At 35.6% G+C, this 18,985-nt stretch overlaps 1 protein-coding gene, 1 long non-coding RNA gene and 1 pseudogene across 11 annotated transcripts in view; 1 reads left to right on the forward strand and 2 right to left on the reverse strand.

Annotated features, from left to right (window-relative positions):
* The window catches only part of UVRAG (UV radiation resistance associated), a 277,758-nt gene that overhangs the window by 157,453 nt on the left and 101,320 nt on the right, over positions 1-18,985 (reverse strand). For all 10 annotated transcript variants that reach the window (XM_036324920.1, XM_036324925.1, XM_036324919.1 and 7 more), the window contains one exon: positions 15,760-15,865. In XM_036324920.1, coding sequence (XP_036180813.1) covers positions 15,760-15,865 — 106 coding nt within the window. The remainder of the gene's footprint in view (positions 1-15,759; positions 15,866-18,985) is intronic.
* LOC118664080 lies at positions 2,967-4,215 on the forward strand (annotated as a pseudogene).
* Positions 9,932-12,248, reverse strand: LOC118664623. Its single transcript, XR_004970373.1, has 3 exons — positions 11,799-12,248; positions 10,841-10,988; positions 9,932-10,187 (listed from the first exon to the last, which is right to left on the reverse strand). It is a non-coding gene; the product is annotated as an uncharacterized LOC118664623 (long non-coding RNA).

The following is an 18,985-nucleotide window of genomic DNA, read 5'->3' on the forward strand; positions in this document are numbered from 1 at the left end:
TTGCTGGCCTGCTTGCCCCCAATTGCCCCCCCCCGCCGGCCTACTCACCCCCAATTGCCCTCCCCTCCTGGCCTGATCACCCCTAACCGCCTCTGCCTCGGCCCCACCACCATGGCTTTGTCCGGAAGGACGTTCGGAAGGTCTCCCAGTCTAATTAGCATATTACCCTTTATTAGTATAGATACCCAAAAGGTGTAAGTTTAAATAAAAAATCACTCATATCAAAACCAGAAGGATGTCAAAGTAAATGAAAAAGGATAATCAATAGATGCCAATACTGAGATGACAGAATGCCAAAATTATCTGACAAAGACCTGGGAGCAGCCATCATTAAAATGCTTCCTTCATTAGCAATTAAGGACATGTTTGAAAAAACTGAAAAGAAAAAAAAAAATAGAACATCTTGACAAAGAAACAGAAAGTATTAGTAAAAAAAAAAAATTGAAGATATAAAGAATCAAATAGAAATGGTAAAACAGAAAATAACACGCAAAAAAACTCAGTAAATGAACTCAAGAGCAGGATGTAGAAAATAGGGAAAGGAATCTTTAAGCTAAAAGATAGAATAGAAACTGTCTAATCTAAACACCAGAGAGAAAATAAACTGTAAAAAATGAACAGAGCCTTGAGGATCTGTGGAACTACACCAAAAGATTTAACTTTTGTTATTAAGTATCAGAAGGAAAGAAGACAGAGGGCAGGAATAAAAAAGTACTCATTAAAATAATGGTTACAATTTCCCAAATTAGGCAAAAGAAATAAATCTACATATTCAAAATGCTGGTGAACCCCAAAAGAGTAAATTCAATGGAGAAAATAATAAAATACATAAAACCAAGAGCTGGTTTTTTTTAAGGGTCAATAAAATTGTTAAAACTCTAGCCAGGCTAATCAAGAAAAAAGAGAGAAGATATAAATTATTAATATGAGAAATGAAAGGGAGCCATCACAACTGATTCCATGAACATTACACTAATACTCTATGCCCACCAATTTGATAACTTAGATTAATGGACCAATTAATTGAAAGACAATCTACCAAAATTCACTGTAGGAGAAACAGATAATGAATATATTTTTAGAACAATAATTAATAATCTTCCCAAACAGAAAGCACAGGTCCAGAAAGTGTCACTGGTGAATTTTAGAAAATATTTAAGTAATAAAGCTAGTTCTTTAAAAATCTTATCCAAAACATAAAAGAACTTCCTAACTCATTCGATGAGGACCAGCAACACCCAATACCAAAGCCAGACAAAGGCATGACTAGAAAGGAAAATTATAGATCAATATCTCACATGTAAGTCCTTCAACAAAATTATAGTAAATCAAATCCAACAATGTATAAGAATTATACACCACAGTCCGGCTGGCATGGCTCAGTGGCTGAGCATTGACCTATGACCTGGAGGTCATGGTTTGAGTCTTAGTCAGGGCATAAGCCCAGGTTGCAGGCTCAACCCCCAGTGTGGGGCATGCAGGAGGCAGCCAATCAATGATTCTCTCTTATCATTGATGTTTCTATCTCTCCCCCCCTCTCCCTTCCTCTCTGAAATCAATAGAAAAAAATTTAAAAAAGAGTTATATACCATGAGCAAATGGAATTTATTCTAGGTATACAAGGGAGGTTTGACATTCAATAATCAATTAATGGCATTTACCACATGAACTTGGCTAAAGAAGAAAAATCATATAATCATATCAATAGATGCTGAAACAATATTTGACAAATATCAACACCCATTTATAATACATACTCTCAGCAAACTAGGCATAAAAGAGATCTTCCTCAACTTGGTAAAGAACATTTGCCAAAAACCTACAGCTAACATCATACTTATAGTGAGAAACCAGATGCTTTCTCTTTAAGTTGGAGAACAAGACAAGGATGTCCTCTTTCATCACTCCATTATGTGCTAGAAGTTCTAGTTATGCAATAAGGCAAGAAAAGTAAATAAAAGCTATACAGATTAGGAAAGAAAAAATGAAATCACCTTTGCTTACAGGTGATGTGATTGTCTATGCAGAAAAATTTCACAAAATCAAGCTCCCACCTTCCAAAAATATATTTTAAAAAAACCTCCTGGAACTTATATTGTGGCAAGTTTGCATGATACAAGGTTAATACATAAAAGTCAATTGCTTTTTTTGTCAACTGCTTTCTTATATAACAGCAAGAAACAATTAGAATTTGAAATTAAAAAACACAATAGCAGTTACATTAGCATAAAAAATGAAATACTTAGGTACAAACCTAAAAAAAAATGTACAAAATCTATATAAAGAAAACTATAAAAATCTGATAAAAAAAAACCAAAGAGATTCAAATAAATGGAGAGATTGTCCATGTTCATGAATAGGAAACAGTATTATTAAGATGTCAAATTTTCCCAACTTGATCTATACATTCAGTGAAATCCTAGCAAATTATTTTGTGGATATCAACAAACTGATGATAAAGTTTATATAGAAAGGCAAAAAACACACCCAAAAAACAGAATAGTCAACTCAATACTGAAGGAGAAAAAGTTGGAAGACTGACACTATTCAATGTCAAGACATTAGATAAAGCTACAGTAATCAAGACAGTGTTATATAGACAAAAATAAATCAATGAAATGGAATAGAGAGTCCAGAAATAGGCACACACAAAATATAGTCAACTAATCTTTGACAAAGGAACAAAAGCAATTCAATGGAGAAAAAATAGCCTTTTCACCAAATGGTGCTAGAACCAATGGACAGCCACATATAAGACAAAACAAAAAATTTAGATACAGACCTTACACCTTTCATAAAAATGAACTCAAAATGGATTACAATCTAAAGAACAAAATAAAGTGATGAACAAAATAGATCCAGAGATACAGAAGCATGGGACAGACTGTCGAATCTCAGAGGGAAGGTAGGGGTGAGTGGGTGGGTGGGTGGGAAGAGATTAACCAAAAAACTTATATGCATAACCCATGGACACATTCAACAGTGTGGTAAAGGCCCGGGAGGGTAGAGGGTGGCAGACGCAGGGTGGAGGGAGTCAATGGAGAAAAATGGGACATCTGTAATAGTTTCAACAATAAAGAAAAATGTTTTAAATGGATTACAGATGTCCATAAAAAATATTATACAAAGATAACATTGGAGAAAATCTAGGTGACCTTAGGGTTGGAGATGACAACTAAAGGCCCAGTGCATGACATTCGTGCACTAAGAGGAGGGGTTGTCCCTCAGCCCAGCCTGCACCCTTTTGCAATCCGGGAGCCCTCAGGGGATGTCCGACTGATGGCCCATCCTTAGTGCTGCCGCGGAGGCAGGAGAGGCTCCCACCACCACCACTGCGCTCACCAGCTATGAGCACGACTTCTGGCTGAGTGGCGCTCCCCCTGTGGGAGAGCACTGACCACCAGGGGTCAGCTCCTGTGTTGAGTGTCTGCCCCCTGGTGGTCAGTGCGTGTCATAGCAACCTGTCGTATGCCATTTGGTCAATTTGCATATTATCCTTTTATTATATAGGAGGATACCAAATGTATGATCCATAAAAGAAAAAACTGATAAGTTGGACTTCATTAAAATTAAAACTTATGCCCTACACTTAAAATGGCTGCAAGGTGGCTGGCACCTGGCCTAAAAAAAGACGTGGAGTGGGCAGCTACCTCCTGGCCTAAATGAAAGTGATACTGAGTATAATTCTGAAGATTAAGACAAATTAGAGAACCCTGAACTTCATTTCCAGGAAGATAAAGACGGGACTATTACAGAAACAGCTATCTCAGATTTCCCTACAGACGGACCGTAAACTAAAGGAAAGGCACATGTAAATGCATATGAAGAGTGTCCTTGTAGAATTCCCTTACATATGTGGAACAAATTTCAAGAAATACATAATAAACACTCTGCACAGAAAACTTCAACTTCAAGATTCAGAAGGAAAAAAAGAAAAGAAAATGTTCCAGAAAAGGTAAACTGAAGAATGAAGAAGAATTTCATAGTGAACAGTTCTCAAGTGAAACCCAATGGAAGGAATTTACTCAGTATTTTGGAGTCAATGACAAGTTTGAACCTCCTGTTATAAATTTAAAAAAAAAAAAAATGAGAAGCATAGACCAGGCTGTGGGAAAGTAGAATCTTAAGAAGGCTGAAGAACTCAGCAACCAACTAACTACCCAAAAGCTTGGTGTAAAAAATGCCAAAGAGATTGCCTGCCTTAATATTGATTGAACAATTGTAACAAATGTACCAGTCTAAAGTAAGATAGTAATAACAAAGAAATGGGGGGGGGGGGGGGGGGAGTTGGGAAAGGGGAGAAGAGGAGAAATGGAAATTTTCTGCACAATTTTTCTATAAACCTAAAACTACTCTAAATAATAAAGTTTATTTTTTTAAAGTGATGGAACTATACTTCCAAAAAAGTCAACTTTACTGAATGTTCATTTAATAAAATAAATCTTGGACACATCTACCAGACACAATTAATTTTGCTACAGTTTGTTAACTTATTTTTCCATAAAAATACTTCCCAATTAAACCTATAAAACCAAGGTTTGAACTTTATTCAGACTCCCTTTTAATCTAGATACCTTGCCAGAATCTTCCTCCAGATAAAATCTGAAATCCTACCCCCACAATGAATATATATGTGCTTACACATGTTTGCATTCATATGCAATTACTGCATTTTAAATGGATGTGCCCTTTTCTCCTGGTGTTTATCAATAGTGTCAATAATATACCAATATACCTTCCTTGATTTTCCATGACATAAATCTTACCGAAATAGCAATTTGGCTGCACCTAATAAACTCTTGTCTCTGTCCTAAGATATATACCAATTAAACTATAAAAGGAAAAAAGTCCCATTAAGTAAACTGAATAAGTTACTAAGCCATGGGATAAGTTGGTAGAGAACACTAAAATAGAGTCAGCATCTTTATTTGATTCGCATACAATGAGGAATCATGGGCACTCAGCAAGATGAGTAATGGTATGGCCTTGTTTAAGGAATGGGCATGGAAAATGACTTTTGGCAGTTGTATATAAAGTACTTTAGAGCTATCATTTCTCACCCAAAATGCTTTCTTCCTCATCTCTGAAATACTGATTCTAAACAGATGGCATGAGCTGTTAAGAACATTCAAGCCAAGAAAACAAGCAGAGAAGCTTATTTCCAATTATCATTATTCTATTTGACAGGAAAACTCTAGGAAATATAAAATGTTCCTAATCAATTTCTCCTGAACAAAGCAAACATTTAATGAAGTGCCTACTATGTGCTTCTAGATAAATAAGAAATGGTTTCTGCTTTCTAAGAGCTTGGGTCTACTGGAGACAAAAGCCATTTTACTCTGCCAACCCACTGTAAAAACGGACAAAAGTCAAATAGATGGCTTATCATTAAAGAAAAAAGAATCAAGGAGCAATTTGTTTCTTGTCAATAATGTGATCAGGAAGCCCTAGGTGTTTTTAGATCACTGAGGAAATAAATATGTAAATTCTTAAGAAGCAATCTTTTTCCACAAAGAGGTAAGTGTTTAATTTCCTTAACTTGACTTTTTCTACAAAATATATAAACTGAACTCTACCAGGACAGGGGAGAAAATATAAGAAAAGACAGCTCTTCAGAGAACACAAAGATATGCCAATCTGCTCTACTACTCCAGCATACACACACAATTAGGATATGTTTTCTAAAATCAAAGAACTGAGGGTACAAGTTACTCTAAATACTAAACTAATACAAGAAGGCATGTGTATAGTGTGTTTGTGTTATGGTCCATGTGCAGAAACTGGCCCATTTACAAAAATATATCAAGTCATTCAAAACCAGGATTGTTGGCTTTAATTTCTGATGAGTAAACAAACCCTGACCAAGTGGGATCTGGTTCTGATCCTTTCTACTGCATCTAAGGCAAGTGCTCAAATATCTTAATGTTCCATAAGTATCTTCTAACGGGTTTGTGTGTTCTATTTATCTGTTTACTCCAAGTATAGTTAGTGTCAAATGTGCATCTCCAATGAATCTCTTTTAATTGGATTTTAGTATTTTTATAAAGCACTGACCTGAAAATCATAGATGCATTCATCTATTTGCAAACACACACATTCCTAATATGGGTCTTTACAGAGACAGTGATGGGCAAGGTTAAAGATTCATTTCAGAATGACAGACCAATGATATATTAAAGGAAACAATTTTGTTCTCACAGATCCCACTGGAGCTAAAAAGCGTTAGGCAACAACAGTCCTCCAAGCATGGTCCAGAAAACAATGAAAGTTCCTAAGACTATTTTATAGTCTTTGACATCAAAAATATTTTCATAATACTAAGCCATTATCTCGTTTTTCACTCTCATTTTCTTTTAACTGAGTGTTCCAGAGTCTATAAGATTTGTGATACCACAATAGATAGATTGCAGAAGTAAGTGTGAAATATTATTGATCTTTTATTAACCTAGACATTATCAACAGATATACTATAAGTTTTTGAGGTCTTGACAAATTATAAGAATGTAAAGAGGTCTTGAAGACAAAAGGTTTGCGAATTGGGGCATAATCATCTATATTAGATTTCCCACAAAAATTGAAAGTAATTAACAATCTGAAAAAAGTTGGCATTTGTCCCATAAGTCAACAAATTTGCTTCTGTCATTTTTTAAGTTGTTTCTATTACCCCTACACCTATTCAACCACTAAGAAAGGGGGAAACATCCTTAGATATTTAATCCAATCTATTAATTTCATAAATTCAGTGGCACTAGAACTCAGGTCCAGCTAGGAAGATAAAGCAACAAGTATATCATAACAAGATGTCCGGGAGTTCTGCTTCTGATATGAGAATGAGTACAAACTGGTCCTCCCATAAATAATAGCTATAAATTCTAGACAAAATACAAAAAGCTACCACTTGAGAGTTTTGGAATCAATGGCAGGCAGATTTCAGAGGAGACTTAGAACCTGGTGCAGGCAATCAACATGCAGAGTGAATTTGCCCTTTTCTGTGGCTTCTTAAAATGTATATATTTTTATTGATTTCAGAGAAGAAGGGAGAGGGAGAGAGAGAGATAAAAACATCCATGATGAGCCCTGGCTAGTTTGAGTGTCAGCCTGCGGACTGAAGGGTCCAGGTTCAATTCTGGTTAAGGGCACATGCCCGGGTTGCAGGCTTGATTCCCAGCAGGGGGCGTACAGGAGGTAGCCAATCAATGATTCTCTCTCATCATTGATGTTTCTCTCTCTCCCTCTCCCTTCCTCTGTGAAATCAATAAAAAAAATTTTAAAAAAAGAAACATCAATGATGAGATAGAATCCTTGATCAGCTGCCTTCTGCATGCCCCACACTGGGGATAGAGCCCGCCACCCAGGCATGTGCCCTTGACTGGGCATCGAGCCATGACCTCCTAGTTCATAGGTCAATGCTCAACCTCTGAGCCACGCTGGCTTGGTGCCCCTTTTCTGTAGCTTTGCCCTGAGGGAGGATGCAGTCAAACTCCAGCAGAAAGATAACTATCTTTCTGGTCACAGGAACTAAGGGAAAAAGATAAGGCAATCAAGGCAACCAGAATGAAGGAAGCCAAGAATAGGCACCCAAATTCTGTTTAAATTCAGTCCGATTCTTTGACTAAATCCTACACCCCAAATACATGAGGCAAACATGCATGTTTATTGTGCCTAAGTGTAAAAGTAGTGAACTAACATCTGAGCCAATGTTGGGTGTACTTTAAGCCTAACCAAGTTAACTAACTAACTAGTAAAAGCATCTATATTCTTCAGAGCAAAGTAACAAAATCCAGAGATTCCACAAGATTATATGCACAATGTCTCGGATACTATGCAATATTACCCAGCATATGAAAAGCCAGAAAAATGTGACTTACTCTTTAGGGACAAGACAACAAACATATGCCAACCAGAGATGATCCAGATGTTCAAAGTATCAAACAAAAACTTTAAAGCCACTATTTCAAGATGCTGAGTAAAAATAAGTAAAATATTCTCATAATGCATAAAAAGATAGTAAATCTCGGCAGAGTACTAGAAAAACGTTTAAAATCCAGGAGGTCTGTGCTTCTAGTCAAAATGGATAGGAAAAAGAAACACTGCCCCAATAATTTTACCAGGCTATTACAATCCTAATACCAATCTGATAAAGTAATTTAAAATACTGCATTCCAATATTTCTAATAAATATAGGCATAAAACCCTTAAATTATTACTACATCAAATCCAGCAAGATACAAAAGTAGATTACATATCAACTGATTCAGCTTTATTCAAGAAATGCAATGTTAATTAAACATTTGAAATTAAATCAATGTAATTCACTATAAGAATCATGGAGAAAATCACATTTCAATAGATGCAGAAAAAGCATTTGACAAAATTCAACATTCATTCACAATAAAAACTCTCAGAAACTAGGAATAAGAGGGAACTTCCAAAAACCAATAAAGGACATTGCTAACATTATAGGTATTTAATGGAAAAAGAATGAAATGGCTTCCCCTATAATCAGAAACAAGGAAAGTATTTCCACTTTTACCACTTTTACTCAACATTGTAACTATATGTCTTAGCTACTGAAATAAGACAGAAAAATTAAATAAAGCACAAAAAGCAGTCCAAGTTTGCAGGTGCAATGATTTACATTGAAAATCCCAAGAAATCTACAAAATAAATATCAGAACTAAAAAGTTAATATAACAAGATTACAAGATGAAATTTAATAAATTGTATTCTCATATAGCAGCAGCAAACAAAAGAGAAACAAAAATTCAAAAATAATCCCATTTGTAATCATGCCCCCCAAAAAAACCTCCCACAAATACTTAAAAATAACTCTAACAAAAGATGCACAAAATCTCTACAGTGAAAGATACAACATATTATTTAGCGAATTAAAGAAAAATCTAAATAAGAGAGATATGCCGTATTCATGGATTACAGAATTTGATAGTTAAGATGCAATTCTCTACAAATTGATCTATAAATCCTTATCAAAATTCTAGCAGGCAATTTTTTTTTGGTAGAAACTGAGTTGATTCTCAAATTCAACTTGAAAATGCAAAGAACCTGGAAAACTGAATGTAATTTTTAAAAATGAAGTACAAAGTTAAAGAACTTACCCTATCTGGTTTTAAGACAATGAATCTAAAATAACAAGAGTACAGTATTTATATATATCAATGGAACAAAAGATAGATGTATACATCAATGGAACAAAATGGACAATCCAGAAATTGATATCCTATATAATAAAAGGCTAATATGCAAATCGACCGAACGGCAGAACAACCGGTTGCTATGATGCACACTGACCACTAGGGGGCAGACACTCAATGCAGGAGCTGCCCCCTGGTGGTCAGTGCACTCCCACAGGGAGAGCGCCGCTGAGCCAGAAGCGGGGCTCATGGCTAGCAAGCGCAGCAGCGGTGGCAGGTGCCTCTACTGCCTCCCTGGCAGCGCTAAGGACCCCTGGGGTATGTCCGCCTGCTTAGGTCCGTGGAAAGCGGGCCTAAGCCAGAAGGCGGATATCCCGAATGGTCCCAGATTGCGAGAGGATGCAGGCTGGGGTGAGGGACACCCCCCCACACACACACCCCCTAGTGCACAAATGTCATGCACTGGGCCTCTAGTACTCATAATCAATTTATTTTAGACAAATATTACAAAACAGTTAAATGGGGAAAGACTAACTTGACATGGATCAGAGATCTAAATGCTGAGCCCGGACTATAAAACTTCTAGAATACACCAGAAAAAATTTACATGACTTTAGGTTAGGCAAAGATTTCTTGTAAAAAACACGAAGAACTCTAGCCAGAAAATAAATTTTATTTTATCCTCATTCAAATGTTTATTGATTTGAGAGAGAGATAGGAAGAGAAACATCCATGTCAGAGAGCAAAACGGATCCGTTGCCTCCCATACACGTCCCAATCAGGATCAAACCCTCAACCTTTTTGGTGTATGATGCTCCAACCAACTGAGCCACCTGGCAGGGCACATTAAATAAATAAATACATACATACATACATACACTGGGTTTCATCAAACTTAAAACTTTTGCTCTTTTAAAAACATCATTAAAAACACAAAAAGGCAAGCCACAGACTGGAAGAAAATATTCCTAACATACATACCAAAAAATGACTTGTATCCAGAAAAAAAAAATTCTCCCTCCCTCACTCTCCAACCTGAATAAAGGATGAACTTTAGTTAATGATAATTTCTCAATACAGCTTCTTTAATTGCGAAAAATGTTCCATGTAATACGTTAATAACAGCGAAACTGGGTGGGGTGGGGTATATGGAATAACTCTCTGTACTATCTTTGTAAGGATTCTATAAATCTAAAACTCTACCTCTCTCACCCTAATAGAAGAAGACAAAAATCCCATTTACAAATGAGGGGGAGAAATCTGAAACTATATGGATACCATAAGTGAAAAAAATAAAAAAATTGTAGAAAATCGGAGCCAGGTTTCTCACTATCAGAAAAAGATACTTACAAATACTAGTAAAGTGACGGGGGAGGCTAGAATGAACCTTGTGGTGTTAGAGGTTTGTTTGTTTGTTTTTTTAATATATTTCTTTATTGATTTCAGAGAAGAAGGAGAGAGAGATAGAAACATCAATGATGAGAGACAATCATCGATTGGCTGCCTCCTGCACGCCCCCCACTGAGGATCAAGCCCGCAACCCAGGCATGCGCCCTTGGCCGGAATCGAACCTGGGACCCTTCAATCCGCAGGCTGACGCTCTATCCACTGAGCCAAGCCGGCCAGGACGCATTAGAGTTTTATATATTCATATGAACTCGTTTATTTTAATATATAGAGAGAGATACTTGTATGTATCGGCTCTGTCCACTGAGGGAGACTAGCAACAGTTACAATCCAGTAGCAACAAGCACATCCAGTGTTCAGATCTTGTTTCTAAATACCATTATCCAACGAAAGGAACAGGACTCTTTGGAGAAATTTCTGATTCTAGGCCTGAGATAGGAAAAATACGAGATGAGTAAAGTCATATAATGCCAGAAATTAAGGAAGTACTTTAAAACAAACAAACAAAAAGAGGTGAAAGCATGTCAAAAGGACACAGAGGTCAACTTGAAAAAGCTCTCAACGCTACAATTTGAGCAAGAAAATTAAAAAAACATAGTATTGGATTATAACCTAAAGATAAAATAAATATATACAAGTCCATACTGATAAATGATTGGATAAATAAACAGCTGACAGGGGAAGAAGAGAAGGAACAAATCTTCCTCACAAAGAATTCCAAATAATATGTATAGGTCCAAGAGATAAAGCTTAAGTCCCCTCCTCTTGAGTGTAGGTTGGACATAGCATCATGCTTTCAAAAACCTGAGTTTATGAAGGGAACTTTATAGTAGATAAACCTGGAAGATACTATGTTAACCAGTGATCAGGTTAATATAAATAGTGATTAGGCCTGGTGATTTAATAATAGGAAAGAATGAGAAACTATCATAGATCTTAGAAGCCTAGGAAGACATGATGACCAAATCCAATGTGGAATCCTGGACTGGATAGTGGAACCAAAAAAAAGGACATTAGAACCTAGTCTAATCATGACAAAACATCAGATATATCCCAATAGCAGGATATTCTATAAAATACCTGACTAGTAATCTTCAAAACTGTCAAAGTCATCAAAAACAATGAAAGTCTGAGAAAATTTCACTACCAAGAAGAGTCTAAGAAAGTGTGACTACAGTAGTAGTTTCCTTAATAATATCTTGGAAGAGAGAAGGGACATTAGGTAAAAATTAAGGATACCTGAATAAAGAATGAACTTTAGTTAATGATACTTTCTCAATACAGTTTCATTAATTGTGAAAATGTTCCACATGAGATGTTAATAAAGGAGAAACTGGTACACAGGGTAACTCTCTGTTCTATCTTCGTAATGATTCTATAAATCTAAAACTGTTGTAAAATAAAAAAGTATTTTTTTTAAGATATTAGTGGAAACACTGGGGAAACCTGGAAAAAGTTCACAGTTAAGTAATGTATCAATGTTGATTTCTTGGTGTGATGATGTACCATGTCAAATATACCACATTAAATGTAACATGGTTATATAGGGGAAACTGGTGAAACGTGTATGGAAACTATAAACTTTCTTTGCAAGTTTTCTGTAAATCTAAATAGTTTATTTTTTTAACGGGCAAAAATATTTGTATTATTAAAAAAATAAAAATATTTAAACCTACACTGCTTAAGAGACATGAGTGACCAATAAAGATATAAAATATGCTCATTATAGCAATCCTATATAATAAAAGGCTAATGTGCAAATCAACCGAACAGCAGAATGACCAGTCACTATGACACGCACTGACCACCAGGGGGCAGACACTCAATGCAGGAGCTGCCCCTTGGTGGTCAATGTGCTCCCACAGGGGGAGCGCCACTCAGCCAGAAGCCGGGCTCACGGCAAGCGAGCACAACGGTGGTGGCAGGAGCCTCTACCACCTTCAGAGCAGTACTAAGGATGTCCGACTGACGGCTTAGGCCCACTCCCCACTGGAGTCAGTCAGACATCCCCCAAGGGCTCCCGGACTGCAAGAGAGCGCAGGCCGGGCTGAGGGACCCTGCCCTCTCTGGTGCACAAATTTCATGCACTGGGTCTCTAGTATAATTATAAACAAAACTAAAAAAACTACACACCTATTTGAAATTAAAATAATTTTTTGAGCTCTTAAATGAAATGGACAAATCCTTGAAAGGCATAAACTACCAAAGATCACTAAAGAAATAAATAATGCCCTGGTGGGTACACTCAGTAGTTGGAGCGTCAACTGGAGTACCGATGGGTCGTGGGTTCGGTTCCCTGATCAGGGTGGGTGCAGGAGACAACCAATGGATGTGTGCCTTTCACATCAGTGTTTCTCTCTGTCTCTCCTCCCCCTCTCCCTCTCCCTCTCCCTCTCCCTCACTCTCTCCCCCTATAAAACAATGGGGAAAAAATATCCTGGGGTAAAGACCAACAAAAAAATAAGTAAATAACTTCAATAACCCTACAAGTATTAAAGAACTGAATTCCTAGTTCAAAATCCATGAAGTAAACTCCAGACCCATATGGCTCCATTGGTAAATTCCATCAAACATTTAATAATTATTCCAATTCTATACATATTCTTCCAGAAAACAGAAGAGGGAATCCTTCCCAACTACTAGATGTGGCCAAGATTATTCTGACAACAAAAGCAGACAAAAAGATTACAAGAAAAGAAAACCACAGACCAATATTCTTCATGAATATACTAGATGCAAAAATCCTTTAAAATTTTTTAGCAAATTAAATCTAGTCGTACCCAGAAAAACAATAATTCATCATTAACAAGAGGGGCTTTCCCAGGAATGTGAACTTGAATTAACATTCAAAGATCAAAGATAAAATAACAGATACCGGAAAGGCATATGACAAAATCCAAAACACACAAGTAAAAATTCCAGATGACAACCGCAGAAATTTCATGAGAAACATAATTAAATGCCAAAAAATTATGTTGGATATTGACATAATGGGAGAAGATGCCAAATCTTTGAAAGTCATCAAGTATAAACCCAATTTCTTATAACACAGTTGATCTTGGAAATAGTCTGATTTTTTTCAGCATCATATATGTCTTCTGACTCTATTTTTACTTATGCTAAAATTAAAATTAATTCTTGTACACTGAAAATGTTTGGAATGGAGTATGATTACATTGGGTCAATATGGAAAGGGAACGAAAAAAAAGAGATAATACTAAAAGTTTCTAATTTGCTACAGGTAAAGCTTAAAGTAGATCATTAACAAGTACACGGACTTATTCCCTACAAGGAGACAAACCAAAATTTCTTCCTTTACTTGTCAAATGATATGGGAAAACTGCTTCCTTTCTTCAGGCCTCATTTTTCCTGTCCTTTTATAAGAGGAGGCTACACTAGATTCGTTCCTAAATTCAACAAATATTTATTGAGAAGCTACTATGTATCAAACACGTACCTAGACACTGGGGAATATGGGGTGGAGGGGCAGAAAAAACTCCCTCCCCTCACAGAGTTTACAGCCGAACAAAATACATATGTAAGGCATATAGCATGTTTAAGGATAATAAATACTATGGAGACAAAGCAAGGAAGGGGGCAGAATGTACTGAGGGGAGTGTGGTTTTAAGTGGGGTTATAAGGGGACTAGATGATTTCTAGGTTCACTTTCAAAAAAATTTCTAGTTTCAGGTTCAAAAAAATCCAATGATTTCCTTCTAGGTTGATTAGGCAGTGTAAAAACACACTGTGAACCTCTGAACCTGACCTCTTTAAACTCGTATATTCTATCACCTTGCTCTGTATATCACCACTTACATTTAGAAAAATAGGATTAAACATACATTTCCCTTACTGAGACAAAGCATATGCAGTTATTTAATAAAATAAGTAATTTCCCAGTCTTGACTTGGAAGAGGAAAAATAAGAAAAATAAAACCTATCAATTTCTCCCCAAAGGTTCTAAAAATGTGGCATTTTGTACGATATAGAAAGGATTAAATTAGCTGTTTTTCCTCCTCCTCCAATATACTTGTGGCCTGGAATCTGGTCCTTTACTGAACAAGAGGTGGTTTAACAGCCCCTCCAAAATAAAAGATCTTCCACAGGCAAGAAAGTAAGTAAAGTATTATTACTATAGTTATTGCAGCTACCATGTTTTGTATGTCTGCTATGTGCCAGGTACAGCACTAGACATTTTATATATTAGGCTGAACTACATGAAACTGACATTTATAGATCAAAATCAGCAAATTTATACAGTTTAAATAAGTTTTCATCCATTAATTTCAGATTCCATGAGAGAGAAGTCTGTGTAAGTTAACTGCATTGCTGCATTTCTAGCTCATCTATTAAATTATTATCTTGGACAAAACTTCAAGGTAACATGAAATTTCTGTTTGGGTATGATATAAGGCCTTCTGCCAAGTTGATAGTGTGCAAACAAATAACTCACAAAATTTTAGTTAGGACTTCATTTAGGATTTAAATGTTTTTTAAGCATCATAATTCATAGAACTACTTTCATCAAAAGCTATCCATAGCCATGTAGCTTCATTTTGAAAAAAAGCTCAATTTATTAATTATAACCACTATTCCACTTACAAAGACAGAATCTTCACTCCAAAAGTATTATTTTTGTTCTCCACTACAAAGACCAATAATTATACTAATATCTTAAATCTGTCTATTTGGAATGAAATTTCTATTTTTTTGGAAATGCCTCATTAAAAGAATCTTTCCCAAAAGAGAACACTGTCTATAAACCAGCTTATTAAGGTCAATCCAAATAATTTTAAATTCATCTTTTAAAGCAGGTCTAAAGTTTTTTGTTTTTCTTCTAGCAGCTATTTTTCATTCACTATACAGTTCATGTCTAGAGTTCACATTTATAAGACATTAATAAAGTAGCTTTTAATATCTTCTAAGTATTTCTATGTAATCTAAAGTTTCATCTAGCAGAAAAAGGCAGGCACTTTGTATGTTACATTATTAGCAGATGTGAAAGTTTATTGCCAACATTTAAATGCCAATAGAAGTCTCAGTGAAACATTAAGACAAAAAAGAAAGAAAGAAAAACTACCTAAAGTTGTTGTTGTTTTTTTGGGGGGGGGGGGGTGGAGAAGGAAATTACTATAAGAATATGATGATTATATGTAGAAATCAAGAACATTAAACAGGTAAATATATTTTAAAAACCTACCAGGTCATTGCTTGTAGATGTGAGTCTTAGTTTTTCTTCAATTTCTTTTCCAATTTTCTGAACAGTTACCTGAGTCTGTTTAATTGCACACTGGGCTCTATGAAGCCTAGAAATAAAAGTTGTAGAAAATTTTAAGTGAGTTAACTATAAACTCTCAACACTGAACCACAGATATACAGTAAATGGAATGAAATGGGGACAATTCCTCCAAGATAGACAGAATTAATAATAAACCCAAACTGACTATTTCACAATTTTCTAGCGTATTTACAATGAAACACAATATGCTTTAAAATCAGCCTTTCTATACCTGCCTGACTGCCTCTGACATGTTGAGAGCTAAAATGAAGAACTCACAGGAGTCTGGAAGAGACGCTGGAAAATTATCTGGTCAAATCCTACCATTTTACAGATGTAGAACTGAGGCCTAAGAGAAGTTAAGTGGATTGCTAAAGTCACCGGGAGAACATCATTGCTATCAAGGGTGAATATTACTTATGGGTATCCATAAAAAAATTAATGACCTCAGTTAAAGAAGACTGATTTAAAATAGCAGCCACATTGAAACAAGCAACATTAAAAAATACCGAGCTATTTTCTTTTTTGGCTTAATCATAGGTTTGGGTTTTTCTTGGTCTCTGTCTTCCAATAGTGTGTGAGTGTGTGTTTGTGTATTACTTATACATTTGCATATTAAAAATGGTCAAATTGTCTTCATTTACAGATGACATTTTCATGTAGAAAATCATTAGAAATCTATAAGGCAACTTCTAGAACTAAAAGTCAGAGGATAGAAGGTAAATATACAAAGTTCCAGTTATATTTCTACATATGGGTCAATAGTTTTGCAATCACAATCAAAATCCCAAAAGGCTCTGGGGTTTTTTTTGGATGGAAATAAAGAAGCTGATAGCCCAGCTGGCGAGGCTCAGTCGTTGAGCATCAACCTATGAACCAGCAGGTCACAGTCTGATTCTGGATCAGGGTACATGCCCCATTTTCAGGCTCGATCCTCAATGGGAGGATGCATAAGGCGGCCAATCAACAATTCTCTCTCATCATTGATGTTTCTATCTCTCTCTCCCTCTCTCTTCCTCTCTGAAATCAATAAAAATAATTTTTTTAAAGAAGCTGATAGAATAATTTACACAGAAAAACAAAGAATCTAAAAAAGATAAAACAAACTTAAAACCTGCCAGACTTCAAGGCTTTCTTTTTTATAAAGCTATATAATCAAAACAATGTGGTACTGGCATAAAGATAAAAAAAATAGATCAATGGAACAGAGTAAAAAGTATACAAATAGACCTACACATATATGGCCAATTGATTTGGGACAAAGGAACCCATACAAATGAGTGGAGAAAGTAAAGTTTTTTTTAAATAAATTATGCTGGAACACCAGATAAGCATAGGGAAAAAATGAATTTCATTCCCTACCTCATAGCACTCACAAATAATTCAAGAAGATCGCAGTAAATATAAAAGCTAGAATCATAAAACTTCTAGAAGAATACATAGGAAAATCTCTTACAATTTTGGGGTAGGCAAATATTTCTTAGAGAAGACACAAAAAGCACTAACCATAAAATTTTTAATGGATAAACTGGACTTTACCAAAATAAAATAAAAAATGTCTATTCATCTAAAGATGACATTAAGAAAATGTAAAAGTAGTCCACAGACTGGGAGAAAATATTTGCAAAACATCAATCTGACAAAAAGCTGTGTCTGGAGTATTTAAATAACTCTTACACACCAGTAACAAAAAACACAACCCAATTAAAAATGGGCAAAAAAACAAAATGCTTTACAAAAGAAGACATAAGAATGGCCAATAAGCACAGGAAAAGGTGCTCAACATCTTCGTCATCATGGAAATGCAAATTAAAATCATAATGAAATACCATTTCACACCTGTTAGAATAGCTAAAATTAAAATGACAACATCTAATGGGAGCAAAGATATGGAGCAATTGGAACTTGTATGCAGTACTATCATTTGAAAAACTATTCATTATAAAATTAAACATACTTCTAAACTATGACCCAGAATTTCTACTCTTAAGTATTTACTCAAGAAATATAAAAACATGTCCACAAGAAGGTTTATATAAGACTGTCCATAGAAAACAACCCAAGTGTCCATCGAACAGAAGAATTAATAATACCCATACAGTGAAATTCCATTCAGCAATAAAAGAACACACCACTGATACAATATAAATGAATCTCAAAAACATTATGTTGAGTGAAAAAAAATAGAATATACTGTATGATTCCATTTATACACCGTTCAAGAACAGGTAAAAGTAATGTATGGTGACAGCAATCAAGAGTTACTAGTTGCCTGTGTGGGGTGGACCGACTGGTAGAGACCAGGGAGAACAAAAGAACTGAGGTGAGGAAAATGTTCTGTATCTTGATTGAGGCACATGGGTATACAAGGAATTTAAACTTAAGATCTATTCATATCACTGTATGTAAAGTTTACCTCAGTTTTTAAAAATTGGTCAACAATCCTAACCTAAGTGTTATCCTATATATGATATTAATTTATTAGGAATTTGATGGCACCAATACCTCTGCCAACATCATCATTATTATTATTATTATTATTATTATTATTATTATTATGCCAAGCACTAAAAATATTCATGGCATATTCTGCACTTTTGGAAGTTGCCTGACAGTTCTTAAGGATTTCTTAGGTCATCTAAAAGGGAGCAACTCTTATTATAGCTAGTTTGCTCATGAGATGAGTTTTTTTGTTTTGTTTTGTTTTGTTTTTGCAATGTCCTCAGAGCTCCTAAGGAATCCAACAGAATCCATCGTATTGCCTCTTGCTCTGGGTGTATGTGTACGCTCTTGATCGTAACAGTCTCTTACAAAGGTGGCTCTGAAGAAATTTAAAAGCAAGAAAATGTTCTTTGTGATGTGCTCCCAGCATACTTCAGCCTCTTTTCCTGATATCCCTTACTTTGCACAATACATTACAGCAATACCTAAGTACCGACAGTTCTCCAAACACATCATGTCATTTCTTGCTTCTGTACCTTTGAGTGAGCTGTCCTAGCTCCCCACATGTACCATGCCAGACGTCCCTGTCTTTTAACAGGTAAGCACACTCCTAAATCCATTAAGAGGCAGCTCAGGCATAACCTCTATTCAAAGGCCATCCCAGACTGTTCCAGACAGGCAGAGGAACTCCTTCTGGAATTCTATG

This window comes from Myotis myotis, unplaced genomic scaffold, assembly GCF_014108235.1.
Source record: "Myotis myotis isolate mMyoMyo1 unplaced genomic scaffold, mMyoMyo1.p scaffold_m19_p_10, whole genome shotgun sequence".
Taxonomy (NCBI): domain Eukaryota; kingdom Metazoa; phylum Chordata; class Mammalia; order Chiroptera; family Vespertilionidae; genus Myotis; species Myotis myotis.